Source organism: Macaca mulatta, chromosome 17 (assembly GCF_049350105.2).
Source record: "Macaca mulatta isolate MMU2019108-1 chromosome 17, T2T-MMU8v2.0, whole genome shotgun sequence".
NCBI classification, from domain to species: Eukaryota; Metazoa; Chordata; class Mammalia; order Primates; family Cercopithecidae; genus Macaca; species Macaca mulatta.
Genome location: NC_133422.1, coordinates 108,296,056 through 108,310,366, shown reverse-complemented (window position 1 = coordinate 108,310,366; position 14,311 = coordinate 108,296,056). Strand labels below are relative to the sequence as shown.

General features: G+C 45.0%; 1 protein-coding gene across 8 annotated transcripts in view; it reads right to left on the bottom strand.

The window, feature by feature from the left end:
- The window catches only part of CDC16 (cell division cycle 16), a 40,536-nt gene extending 32,413 nt beyond the window's left edge, over window positions 1–8,123 (bottom strand). For 3 of the 8 annotated variants that reach the window (XR_013407582.1, XM_015121537.3, XM_015121538.3), the window contains exons 1-7: window positions 7,899–8,123; window positions 6,383–6,437; window positions 6,190–6,287; window positions 4,387–4,425; window positions 3,925–4,065; window positions 1,279–1,438; window positions 175–266 (exon numbers count right to left, since the gene is read on the bottom strand). Coding sequence is in view for 7 of the 8 variants with exons in the window: in XM_015121537.3 (XP_014977023.1) it covers window positions 175–266; window positions 1,279–1,438; window positions 3,925–4,065; window positions 4,387–4,425; window positions 6,190–6,287; window positions 6,383–6,437; window positions 7,899–7,946 (633 nt within the window). In the remaining variant the exon portion in view is untranslated. 8 annotated transcript variants of the gene reach the window in all.
- Between the last annotated feature and the right edge of the window lie 6,188 nt (window positions 8,124–14,311).

Sequence of the window (14,311 nt, the reverse complement as noted above, 5' to 3'; positions counted from 1 at the left end):
AGGTATTTTTGGAAGTGTTTTTTTGGAATCTTATGTATTTTAAATGCTCTATTCTTGAAAATGTGCTAAATTTAAAAAGTTTTAATTTCGAAAATTTAATACAAGACTAGATGCCAAATTTAATGGAATACGATATTTACATAAAGCAAATGCTAACTCTTTGGTTTTACTTACTTTTTTCAATTTGTTCTCAAATAGAAAACGCAGCAATTCCTGTTCTTCATTACCCAGCTTGCTAAGAGGTAGTGATTCAAGAAGTTCTTTTTCTTAAAAATGGTAAGAAAAAAAAGAATATCCTCATAATATTTATAGAGGGAAAAAAGCCAACAACTAAAAATATTATTCTATAGTTCTTGGTCTAAGTAAATCAAACTCAAAAGAGAACATAAGAAGATCAAAATGTGCTACAGAAGCTGACACAGCAGTTCCAGGCCTGAAGATGGGAATCATCTGGTAGGTGGAGGCCACTCTTCTAGGGCTGAAGCCAGGTCCCAGGTGGCTCTTGTCACCTAAGAACCACCAGTCTCTGCACTCCTGACGCTGCGGGGATCTTGCTCTGCTGGGGACGGGGGAGCCCGTGCACTGCAGGTGCTAAGCAGGACCTCTGGCCGCCAGCCGCTAGATAGCAGCAGCAACCTCTCAGCCTCCCTCCCTGACCCTCAGCTGTGACAAACAATGTCTCCAGACATTGCCAAATGTTCCCGGGGGGTTGGGGGGTGGCAAAATCACCCTGGTTGGCTGAGAACCCCTGCACTAGGCTAAAATACGCTAGAATCCCATTAATTCAACCACTCTATTTTCTGTTTCCCTTCTTTACCCACCTCACATTACTGCCAACATACTTGGGACTATGATTCTCAGTGCCTGTGGTACATTAGGATCACCTGGGAGCTTTAAACCATCTGATAGGATCTCACCCCGAGACACCCACTCAACTGCTCTGGAGTTGGGAACTGGACATGGACGTTTCTCAATTTTCCCAAGGATTTAAAGAGCAACACGGTTGAGAATCACTGAATGAGATACTGAAATCCTGGTTTATACTATCTCAATCACTTCTCAAAAAGATGGTCTCTTCCTATTACAATCCCTGGATTTGGACAGCACAAGGCACCGTACAATACTGCATTCTGCAATGTGCTTTACATTTGAAGACTAAGAAAGTCAGTAGGTCTATTTAAACCCGTACGTGGCCTGCTGTTGACTTAGAAGATTTCAGAGGCAAAAAATCCAAACAATATTAATTTTGCTAAACATAAAACACCTGAGTTTCCAAACCTTCTTGTGCTGTCAACATGTGGTGTGATGTTAGAAGATCAAATGCTTCAAAACAGTAGACATCAAGCTTCAAAGCTTCTTTGTAGCTGTAGGTAGCCAGAGTTCGGTTATCTAGAGCATCATAGATTTTCCCACGTAGAAGACAAATAGAACTCTTTATCTGTTGGAAAAATAATGAGTCGCATATTAAGTCAGTATTTTTAAACTTAACTTTTTTTTTTTTTCCTTAGAGGCAGAGTCTCACTCTGTCTCCCAGGCTGGAGTTCAGGGGTGCGATCATAGCTCACTGCAGCCTTGAACTCCTCTGATCTCAAGTGACCCTCCTACCTCAGCCTCCTGAGTAGCTAGGATTACAGGTGAACACCACCACGAACAGCTAATTCCTAAAATTTTTTGTACAGACAATCTTGCTGTGTTGCCTAGGCTGCTCTCAAACTCCTGGCCTCAAGTGATCCTCCCACTTTGGCCTCCCGAAGTGCTGAGATTACAGGCATAAGCCACCATGCCTGGCCCTTAAACTTAACTTTTGATAGAGAATTGTGTCTTAGAATACTGAGAAGTTTTTATTGCATTTAAAGGGATTTAATCACAACTCTCAAGGCATGAATAAAAACACACACACATATACACACAAAAAAAAAACCAGCAAAGTTTCTTCAATTCACCTTCCCTGGGCTCTAACTGCTCTGTTCCAACACATCTTTAAAACAAAAGTCCATGTCACAGCTACTAGGTTCATTACCTGTTTTGTCCAAAACAGTGCAATGATTTAGAGATGGCAAACAGAGTGTGTATGCATGTGTATAAAACTCCAAGATTGACAGTGTGATAGGTAGACACCCCTCAAAAGGATCTTCATGAGCAGAAACTGGGTAGCAATGCAGCACAGTGGTCAGAGCAGTCAGCATAATGGCCTGCTGAGGCAGGACAGACCCGAGTTCAAACCCCAGCTCTGCCACTTGTAACCTTGGACAAGTGATTGAACCTCTTTTGGCCTCCATTTCCTTTCCTCGTCTGTAAAAGGGTAAAAACACTAACTTATAGAACTCTGAGGTCTAGAGATGCTACCCTCTCTGTGGTGCTAGCACACGGTAAGGTGTTCAATGGCTATCTCACGACTACCATAAACAAGAAGATATGGAAATCTGATGCCCATTCTAGACTCTGGACCTCAAACACATAACTGAATTGAAAGATGATCCAGCAACAGGCAGCTAAAATCATTAAGGATATGAAGAAGATTCGTAAAGTAAAATTTTAGAAAAAATAATGAATTATGAGAGTCTTCAAGATAAGCAATATCCTAGGACTTGCTTTTTTTAAAAATATAATTTCACAAAATCGATAACAATCATTACAAATAAATCACACATTTCGTGGCAGGTAAGTTAATGGATAAGAGGTCCTAAAATAATGACTGTACCAGACACTCTCATAAATGCATTTCTTAGCAGAAGAATGTGCTTCCCAACACATAAATTAATGAGTGGCCAGAAAAAAAACAGACAAAAAAAAAAACCTAGAATGTGTAATATTCTTTTATGCTTAAAAATAACTATCTAAGGTGAAAAGTAGACGAATAAAGTTCTACCAAAAATATAAAGAATAAATGGGCCAGGTGCGGTGGCTCATGCCTGTAATCCCAACACTTTGGGAAACTAAGGCAGGAGGATCACCTGAGCCCAGGAGTTTGAGACCAGCCTGGGCAACACAGTAAGACCCTGTCTCTACAAAACATTTTTAAAAAAATGAGCTGACTGTGGTTGCATGTGCTTGTAGTCCCAGCTACTCGGAAGGCTGATGTGGGAGAATCACTTGAGCTTGGGAGGTTGAGGCTGCAGTGAGCTGTGACTGTGCCACTGCACTCCAGCCTGGGCAACAAAGCAAAGACCCCGTCTTAATTAAGGAAAAAAAAAAAGATGTGGGAAAAAAGATAAATTGGTAGGTAGGTCAGATAAGGCTTACAGGGATTCTTTCTGAATAATAAAAATATTCTAAAATTGACCATGGTGAGGTTTGCAAAGCTCTGTGAATATACTAAAAGGAATCAAACCATACAGTTTAAATGGGTGAACTGCATGGCATATGAATTAAACCTCAATAAGTTTTTATTTTTTTAAAAAAAAATCCAGATTAGTGATCTATAAATGTCACTTAATAAGTTATTATACAATTTCTGCCAGCAAGGAATGTGCAATTTCATGGAGATATGAAATATACAAACTGAAATACACAAAATTACATAGCAATGTACTTTGAAGCAAACAGGAACACAAAACCATTTCCTGGAAAGAAACAATGTAAGCTAATCGAAGTTTCTTGGTATAGGTCCAAAACACTGTTGAAACACAGAAAGAAGGAGAAAAATTATTCCACTTTTAGGGAGTAGCTTAAGACATCGGAGAAGGAAGATTTCAAGCCAGCCTATTTTGGATGCAGGCATCTGCAGATACAATTACAGCTTCCAACTGAGGGCTCAGAAATGTCTCAGAATCTTTTTTGGTTTTGGCGGGCAAATTAAATAAATTGGCAACCACAATTGTTTTAATATAGTAACACTCCGGTAAAAGAAGATAATGTATTTCTACCACGTAATGGGGGCAATTCTCGCTGCCGTTACTGAGGTGTGCTAACAGTACTACTTACTGAAGACTGTGACATTTCCCAGTCACTGGAGGGATCTTTGAAGCCACTTTCATCCTTCAAGTATTTTTCAAATAATCTTTTGTTGATTGGCTCTTCCATATCAAGAATATCAAGGGCCTGCTGGTGCTCTTTTGCAGCATACTACGGGGAAAACAGAAATGCCACTCATCACACACAATTTCTAACACTAAACATATGATCCAGATTTTTAAAGGATAATATATATTATATCCATTACTTAAATATAAAATGTCTAAAGTAGAATTTTCTTCATGCATGTCAGCTTTTAGTAAATGAAGAATCAGTATTTTACAGAAAACAATACTAAGGAAAAGAACACTTCCTCGTGAAATACTTTACTAACCTGCTAAGCTACATCACTAAAATTCTCACACATATATAAGGGATGCATAACACTCATTTTATTCAACCAAATAAAAATGAAATTGTGAGCATACTTACATGGCACCTAGCTGCAAGGTAACGACATGCTTCATACAACTAGGAAAGAAATTAATTTGTTTAAATAGTGGTCAAAATAATACGTATTTTCACTTTCAAAGCAAGCCATAAGCATAAAATAGAGCTAATTTCATAATTTCTCGTTTTACTCTTGCAGTTAAAAAAATAAAATTCCAGTCTTGTTAAACCATATTTATTATGAACCTACTGTTTACTAGGCACCAAGGATTCAAAAAGGCCCTGCCCCAGGAGGTTACGGTAGGGAAGACATGAACTAAGCACAACAGGTAAGCATGATGAAAGGGGGTCACAGAAAGCACCAGCCAGGTGGAGAAGGAAACATCTGCAGGAGAGCAAGTGAGGCCGCGAGTAAGTGGTCAGAGGAGTGGAGCGCTGGGCAGCACTTCAAGCACTGAGTGTGAATAACTGCTGGGTGTCCAAGGAGCTCACAGCAGCCCCACGTGACTGGAGCACGTGCTCCAGGTATTGATGGTGGTGGATTAGACGCAGACTGGAGAGAAATCATGGAGGGCCTCACAGACCTACTGATGCATCTGACTTTATCCTGTAGGTAATGGGAAGTCACTGAATGACCTTGTGGGAATATAATCACATCTGTGTTTTAGGAAGACTACTCACCCCTGTAACAGTTCACAAGATGAACTGGACACAGGGAAGGTGAGCAGAGAAAAACTGTTACTGTGGAAAAGACACAAGAGAGGCTGTAACAGAACAGACAAAGAATCAAAGGCCTGACACGTATGAGTGGGGAGGAAAAGGAATATCCATGATTTCACAGCTGTTTAGAAAACAGTCTTCAGAATTTAGACTAGACGGGAGATGGGGAAAAAGAAGGTGACAGATGAGGTGTAAGACATTTTCCCTTCACATTCGGTAAAAAAAATTGGGCCTACTGTGATGACTCACATCTATAATCCCAGCACTTTGGGAGACCAAGGCAGGAGGACTGCTTGAGACCAGGAGTTCAAGACTAGCCTGGGCAACATAGTGAGGCCCCGTCTCTACCAAAAAAATTTTAAAATTAGCTGGGTGTGGTGGCATGCACCTGTAGTCCCAGCTACTAGGGAGGCTGAGGCAGAAGGATCACTCGAACCCAGGAGTCTGAGGCTACAGTGAGCCACGATCATCCCACTGCAAAGGATCACTCGAACCCAGGAGTCTGAGGCTACAGTGAGCCACGATCATCCCACTGCACTCCTGGGTGACACAGAGACCTCAAAAAAACAAAAACAAAAACAAAGAAAAATTGCATAAATTTAAATAACTTCAACATAATGGAATATACACCTAAAACACTAATGACTTTTTTTTTTTTTTGAGACGGAGTCTCGCTCTATTGTCCAGGCTAGAGTGCAATGTGTGACCTCAGCTCACTGCAACCTCCACCTCCAAGGTTCAAGTAATTCTCTGCCTCAGCCTCCCAAGTAGCTGGGATTACAGGTGACTGCCACCACGTCCAGCTAATTTTTGTATTTTTAGCGGAGACGGGGTTTCACCATCTTGGTTTTGAACTCCTGACCTCGCGATCCACCCGCCTTGGCTTTCCAAAGTGCTGGGATTACAAGTGTGAGCCACGGCGCTCGACCACTAATGACATTTTTTTCAAGCTCTGAAGAGCTTTACAGTTCATACCATTACTTACTTTGTCCAGTTTCCATGACCGGAGTGCATGGGCGGCTCTGTGATATTGTGCTGGGATTACAGGTGTGAGCCACCGCGCTCGACCACTAATGACATTTTTTTAAAGCTCTGAAGAGCTTTACAGTTCATACCATTACTTACTTTGTCCAGTTTCCGTGACCGGAGTGCGTGGGCGGCTCTGTGATACTGTGCTGTCAGGTAAAGACACTGAGCCAGCCAATAGATGTCCTGGGGTTCCTCTGGAGGGAAAAATTCACATAAGTGGTCAGAGGTACAAGGTGAAATAGAAAAAAATTTAAGATTAATCAGAAAAACAATTAGCATTGTCACTTACCATGAGAGAGTGAAGCTACTTTATCTGCCCAAAATAGAGCACTTTGATACTGTTGCTGCATATCAAAAAAAAAAAAAAAAGTGGTAACTGCCCTGTTATTTCAACACTCTTAAACTGGTATCTAATATCATTATAATTCTATGTAATAAATCTACATCTCAAAACAACAATTTGTTACATCTCTATCTTATATCTCACATCGGGTGAATTTTAGTTCAATGTCACAATACAAATATTACTGTAATATCTGTGTATATACAACTCATGAAGACAATTTTTTAAAACTCATACACTGTAAAAATGTATCGCGAAACATACAAGTGAAATGCAAGTGAAACAGCAAAAACTAGTCTAACAATTCTTGTGCTATTTATATAACACTTTCAACGATCTGTTAATGGATCCCAAAGTGAATTTTAGTAGATAGAACACTATACTCAAATACCTTATATAAAACAGTTGCAGTTTTAATAACACTCAAATTTAAAAACACACACACATAAATTAACTAAGCTTCACTGAGCATGGGGAAGAACTCGCCTCCTCCAAGTCTAACAAAAATTAAGGAGCCAACAATGAGAACCAGCCACCCAGTGACCTACGGCTAGCTTTAGTCCCTGTTCTGCTCCTCGGTCCTCAGTCTTCTACAGTCTCTGCCTCAGTTCCCCTGGAGGCAAGCCAGGACCACTGCTGCCAGCCCGAGGCAGGAGGAATGGCAACGGGATGGTTACAAATATGCTCAATACCGGAGTCTCCGTCTGGAAACCAGGCCTGTCATGTTCCTCACTACGATCACAAAACACTGAATTCAGCTGACTTATGGTAAACAAAAACACTGCCCTCCAAATGGACTGCGAACATGTGGCCACGTCATTTAGCACCCAATTCCGAAAATTCTGCATTACCATGGCTTTTCTTTCCCTTCCTTTCCAATTTCCTGAAAGAGCAAGCATTTCAACAAAAAATAAACGACATTATAGATAAAACTGATGCTGCTGATTCTCGAAGACACTTCTTTCCTTTAAACACTGTTATTCACTCAAAGGTAGTGCAGGGAACACAGACATAGTTAACGAGAATTTTTAAAGTACTGATTTCAGACAACAGGCTTCTGCACATCTTTATTCACTTAAATTCAGTCCAATAAAAATTACAACTAAACCTCTCAAAAATGTTTTACTCGCTAGCCCTGCAACTTTCCTTCAAAAATTGTCCTTCAACTTGCACTGAATAGTCGGTGTTTCTTGGGCACCTCCCCAAGCGCAGAACGAGGCTCAGACCCGAGTGAGGCGCCCCCTGCGCTCCGGGGCCTCCACTCCCCAGGCTGTGAAGCGGCAGGGGCCGCTCCCTTCGGGGTAAGGCGGAGACAGCGCTGCTGGTCCCACATGAAGGCCCAGGGCCGGTCCAGTCCTTCCCCACCAAGAGCCCTGACGGCAGTCACCCCAGCCCCACGCCACGCGGAAATGGACCCGGCGCGGCCTGCCCGGGCCCCGCACTCCCAGTCCGGGCCGCCCACCTGGTCGAGGTACTGCCGGACGCGCTTCCGCAGCCGCTCTAGGTTCATGGCCGCGCGGGCCCGGCCTCACGCCGCACTCCGCCGCCCGGCGCGCGCCTCCTGCCCGCTCCGCGCCACGCCCCGTGCCCGTGCCCGTGCCCGCGCCCGCCGCCGCCGCCGCCCCAGCACTCGAAGGCCGCAGACCCGCACCTCCGCCCAGTCCCGGTGCGCCGCCCAGGCTCTTCCGCTCCAGACAGGCCCCGCCCCGGAATTCCCCGGCAAACGAGTCCCATCTGGCGCGGGAAACCGGCCCTGAGTTGCTGGTTCCGATCCCTCTCCTGGCACGTGGGCTTCTGGCCGCCGTGGGGCGAGAGCGCGGCCTCCCCGGAATCACTGCGGCGCGTTTGGGCATTGGCGAGAGACTTAGGAGGGCTCGGGGCCGGACCACCCACCCGGGCAAAAAGCAGGTGGCTGAGCAATGGAAAGTGGGGCTTTAGCTGAGCCTTCCTTCCCCAGAATGTAGTCAACATTTTAAAAACAAGAGCAACGCACTCTCATTACCAAAAAAAAAAAAAAAAATGTGTGCACAAACAGCAAAGGAAGTCAAAAGACAACCTAGGAAAAATTGGAAACCTATCACAAAATGCGAATTTCCTTATAACGTAGAGCCAGTATTCCCTTTACATATATGTAATAAGTAAGTGGGAAGAGATCAATGGTTCAGGAGAAAGACAAAAAACAGTTCACAGGGAAAGAAATGCAAATAGATTTTAACATACGAAGGAAAGCAACTTAGGTTGTTTATCAAGAATTTACATTAAAACAACATAAGCTATTGACTGACTATAGATTTTTCTTTGTCTCACAGACTCCAGAAACGTGAAAATAATGGGTGACGCAGCAGTAAGGAACAAAATGCCTTAAACAATTGCCCCCGTGGCATGGGGAGCAGTGACTGAAGTGAGTCTCACACTCACGTCCTGATAAATTTTGCATCCTTCAAATAGTTCAGACTGCTCTGAGCTATTTTTCTTTCCTCAAAACCTTCCATCATTGTATTTCCTCTACCACACTTACTAACTGGTTAAACTGATAGTGCTCACAAATATTGTGTATTACCTCACATGACAAAATGGACTTTGTAAGAGGTGACTAAGTTAAGATGGGTTGTGTGGCTGGGTGTAATGTAATCACAAGAGTTCTTACACATGAAAGTGGGCAGCAGGGGTGAGAGTCAGAGAGACTGGAAGATGCTGCTGCTGGCTTTAAAGATAGGAAGGAAGGAGGAGAAGGAGGGAAGGGAAGGGAGGGGAGGGGAGGGGGAAGGTAGGTAGATGAGCCGGGAGTGCAGGTGGCCTCCAGAAGCTGAGAAAGGCCAGGGACTGGATTCTCACCTAGATGCTCCGGGAGCACAGCACTGCTGATGCCTTGATATCCTGCAGAGACCATTTCAGGTAGTGATCAGAGGTTAGCAAACAAAATTAGAGCTCTGCCAAATATGTACATGCCTGAGGCTGGTTTGTCTAACAGAATGTTCTGTTAATTTTCCTCTCCTTACATTCTCTCCCAGTATTTGCCCTTGTTAAAGAAGATAAAATTTCAGGACCCTCTAAAACTACAAGGGGGAAGTTAAGCCCTGGAGACTGAGTCACAGAGCATGTTTGCAATTCTGCAATACTGAGTTTTGTGAAATTGAGTGTGTAAAAATCTGTGTTTTGTGGTTTTAAAAGATAATTCCTTCCTTAAACTAGTTCCTGAAATATGGTCAGGAAAACAAGACTTGGATTTTCAGTATGACCAGAATATTAAATATGCCAAGTGGTTTCTCAAGAATTTAAATGACTCTGAAAGGAAGAGAGAACAATCACCCTTCTCACTGATTAGTGAGGTGGTATTGTCGCCACACGAGAGCAGTTTACAAAGTTAGAGAATTCTGTTGGCTGAAACTGCAAAATGTTGAAGCTTTGAAAGAGCAAAAGCCACGATTAAGAAGTCAATGATTGGCAAATATGTCTTTGTTGTCATTTTACAAAGACAGTTCTAGGGTTCAGAATTAACATCTATCCAAACGTCAAATCTCGATCTACCTTGCGTTTCTCCACATCCTGCAGCTGCAGGTCTGCTCCGGTGCTGCCTTGGAGACCTCCAGGTCCACTTGGACCCCACAGACAGGGGCTGTAAGCGTCGCCTGCAGAGTTGGGCAGAGGAAGTTCAGAGCTTCCCCGCCGGGACATGAGCACCCCACTAACACTCTTAAAAAGAAAAACCTTCTGGGTTAATACCTTTTTTTTGAATTAACCTCCATCCAGGTAAAAAATGATTGATAAGTAAATGTTTGTTAATTAAAATTGAGGCTTTCTGTTGGCTTAGAAATGTTAAGCTTTGTGGCACTTACTGATGTGGAAAGTAAGACCCAGCGAGGGTAACTTACCTAACCGAGGTCCCAAAGCTGCAACTAAAACCAAGTCCCTGAGCTGACAATGGCGTCTTGGGTGTCGTACCCATTCGTGAATATATCTGGGGTTTTAAGGCAAAAGCAGGCTGTGGGGACACCGAGAACATCAGCCTGGGGTTTGCAGCTTCCCCCCTCTCCCTGCCTCTTCAGAGACGATGCCCTCTGGGTGGCAGTGATCGAGTTCTGCCAGTGTGGGGAAGCTCTGCGGGGTGAAGGGAAGCCTGGAGAGGAATATGCCGGGCTCCGCGTCGCCGGCATCACCTCCTGAAACTGCAGTAAAAGGACTGGGAGGCTATGAGAAGCAAGCTGAGCCACCCGGACAGAGCATCCTGAGGTGCCGGACGCCTTTTCTTCCTAGCATCCTGTCCCACCACCTGCAGGACACAGCAGCACTAGTCATCCTGCACAGGCTCCCTCTGCAGCTTCTCAAAGACTGCTGTCCGCAGACATGGGCCCAGCCCTGCGGACATGAGGGTAACAGCCAATTCAGAAATGTTGTGATCTCTAGCTGGTTATCTGATTATCTTTCTCACTATTAAATTAACTGAATAATGCCCTCATTTTTTGTTAGGTGGATATGAACTTTGTCATGAGCCATGAAAGTGTTCACTGATCTCAATTTTGATGTCAAATTTGGGAAAGCACTTTCTAGTACAAGTTGTTCTTCTGATTGACTCATTCACACGTGCTTTGGTCTCCTGTGCCAGTGTTCTGCCAGGAGCGGGTGATGGAGTGCAGATTGTGGAGGGCCCTGCGAACACAGGCTTGATGTCTGTGGAGGCCACAGTGGCAGTCCTCAAAGGGATGCCAAAATGGAACTGAAGGATGGGTTGGCCCAGTGGATAGGGGAGGGAGTGGAGGTGGGAGAAGGCCCAGGGCATTCAGGGAATGCAGAGAACCTCGTCTGGCTGGAACGCAGTGACTTAGGGCCCGTAAGATGAATGAGGAAAAGCTCCCTACAGTGATATGTGAAAAAAAACTGCCTCTGGATAATCTACAATGCTTACAGGTGTTGTTCAGTGCCAAAAATATTTTATTAACACACAGTTTGCTTATGCCAAGACGAATTATCATTATCGCCTGAAACATAGTGCTGAGGATAATTTTTTAAAATGACAGCAGTAGTTCACTGAAAAAAGCATGAAATCATCTAATCTGGAGATAGACACACACCACACACACACACCACACACTGGTGCACACCCCCCCACACTACACACCGCACACTAGTCCACATACACCACACACAACATACCACACACCACATACTAGTACAAACCCAACAGACATACTCCACACAACATACCACACACATACCCCACAGACACATCACACACCACACACTAGTGCACACAACACAGACCACACACACACACTACAGCCCCCCCGCCCAACGCCACACAAGTAACTATGCTTACGAACTGCTGATTCCAGTGAATGTGGCACTTGGTGATTGGTGACATTCTTCTTGATCAGTCCTCCTTATTCTGGGTTACTTTGTATGTATTGAGAGTTGGACATTATTTTGCCACAACTTATGATTTGATGAAAACATGGGGAAAAACATGAGAAAGAGTGATGGGGTGTTGGAATTGTGGGCTCCTTAAATTTTCCCCTCAGCCTCGTAGAAAATGAGAAAATCTCCAAGTGTCTGGTTAATTAGCGGCATCTTTTTTATTTGTTTTTGAGACAAGATCTCCCTCAGTCACCCAGGCTGGAGTGTGTTGGTGGGATCTCTGCTCACTGCAGCCTAAACCTCCCAGGCTCAAGCAATCCTCCCATCTCAGCCTCCTGAGTAGCTGAGACCATAGGCACCACCACACCCGGCTAGTTTTTGTATGTTTTGTAGAGATAGGGTCTCACTGTGTTGCTTAGGCTGGTCTTGAATTTCCAGACTCAAGCAATCCGCCCCGTCCCCCACCACCCCCCGCCCGTATCAGCCTCCTGAGGTGCTGACAGGTGTGAGCCACTGCAGGCCGCATCTACTTCACAGGACGTCCATTCTGGAGATTGCCGCTAGTGGGCACCATTTCTCCATGCGTCCATGGGCTTTTCTCTAAGGTCCTTGTTAGGCGATGGCTGCTGGCCTGGGGCATTTCATTTTTTGAAAGTCTCTCGCCAGACACCCACTTATGCAGGCGAGGGACTCTGAAAGTTGTCTCGGGGCCCAGATCACAGAATCTGAGAGGCAGTGGGGTTTTACAGATGGATTCCCTAAGGGTTCAGTTTAAGGTGTTCTTTCCATTTCGCCACTGTTCTGAGGGTCAGTACAATTTGTGGTTCCCCTTCCCCAACCTGTGGGTTACATAAAAACTAAATCTGGTCTTTAAAGAGCTATTTATTGTCTACGGAGTTTTAGGACATTATAGTTACTGTTGAGGAGAGAAGACAATTAAACAAATACCTGTACAAGAAAAGTCCTAGTTGGTAAATACTGAGAGCTTTACAGCTGCGTGAACAGAATGACATTTCGCGAGTGGCTCCAGCCCAGTGTGGCACATCTCTGGACCTGAAAACAAGCTCAGTGTAACATGGGACAGACGTCACACTCCGCCGCCTGTGTCAGTCTTGCTGGTTTTAATAAAGTTTCAACGTGTGTTTCCTGACCAGACCCATGTGCTGAACCCAGCTGTAGTTCAGCGGAGTTTGCCTTCTCTGCTAAGCAAGTCTGACCTCCAGGCTTGGCAACCATTTCTGGAACAGAGACGTTTCACAGTGTTAGCACCCGAAGGGCCTGGACTCCATCAGCTGCCCAGGTCACATTTCTAGAACATTCCCTCACATCTGGAGCTCTATCCACATAGCAACCAGAGGGGCTGACATGCACCCTAAGGCCAAAGACATCGCCCTTTTATAGTGGCCTCCTTCTTCTCTGAGACAGAGGAGGTCTGGGAGTCCTGAGAGTGGCCTTGTGTGACCCTTCTGGTGGCGCTGACTGATTTGGCAGCAGGGAATAGTGTGGCAATCAAACCCGGCAGAGCCACGGCCAAAGGGCTGCGATGTCCAGCAGGCCCATGTCCTACTGACCTGGAGAAAACACACAGCAGCCACTGCTGTATCGACTTTGGCTTCACCATTGCAGGGTGGGGATGGGAGTGAGGCAGAGGCGGCGCTCAGGGCTCAGAATGAAGGAGGCTCCTCAGGTGAGCCCTACACACCCGAGGGCAACACCCTCCTGTTCTGCAGGAGGCACTCCCTTCCCTCACCCCAGTACCAGCCTGGGCCACGCCTGCAAGTCTTCTTCCTCCTCCTCTTTCTCCTTGTCCATCCTCCCCCGTCCCCTCCCCTCCTCATTTATCCTCCCTACTCCTCATCTCCTCCCCTCCCTTTCCCCCTCCCCCTTCACTTCTCCTCCCCTCCCCAGCCCTTCCCCCTCCCCCTCCCCACCCATTCCCCACCCTTCCCCCTCCCTCGTCTGTCCTCCTCCTCCTCCCTCGTCTGTCCTCCTCCTCCTCCTTCTGTCTCTTCCCCTCCTCTTCCACTATGGGACTACTTTTCTTCCTTCTTTCCCCTTCTCCCTTCTTCTCTCCCTCCTTTATTTTCTTCCTTTCTATATTTAACACATATTTCCTGTGTGCCCACCTCACACAGGATAGGCTTCTGTTCTCACTGCTCCATCCATTATATTTATGATGGTTTTAAAGTATTTCAAAGTTCTATAGGTTTCAATTAATTTGATACCCAGTGTAACATGGGACAGACACATCTCTGGATCTGAAAATGCGGCTGGTACTTGACCTTTTCAGGTCATCAGAGCTCGTGGGTGGCTGGTTTTTACACTAAGGCTGCTGACAGGATGCTCGTTTGCCCACTAACTCTCTGAGCCAAGTCCAGGAGGGAACAGAGCTGACATCATGGCTCTTCTGTGTAATGGGAAGATTTTATCTACTTCTTGACTATGTGCAGCAATTTGTCAGTCTTTATGAACTGTTTGCTCTCTGGAAAGAGACAGATTGAAAAGAGAATAATGTTCTCAGGA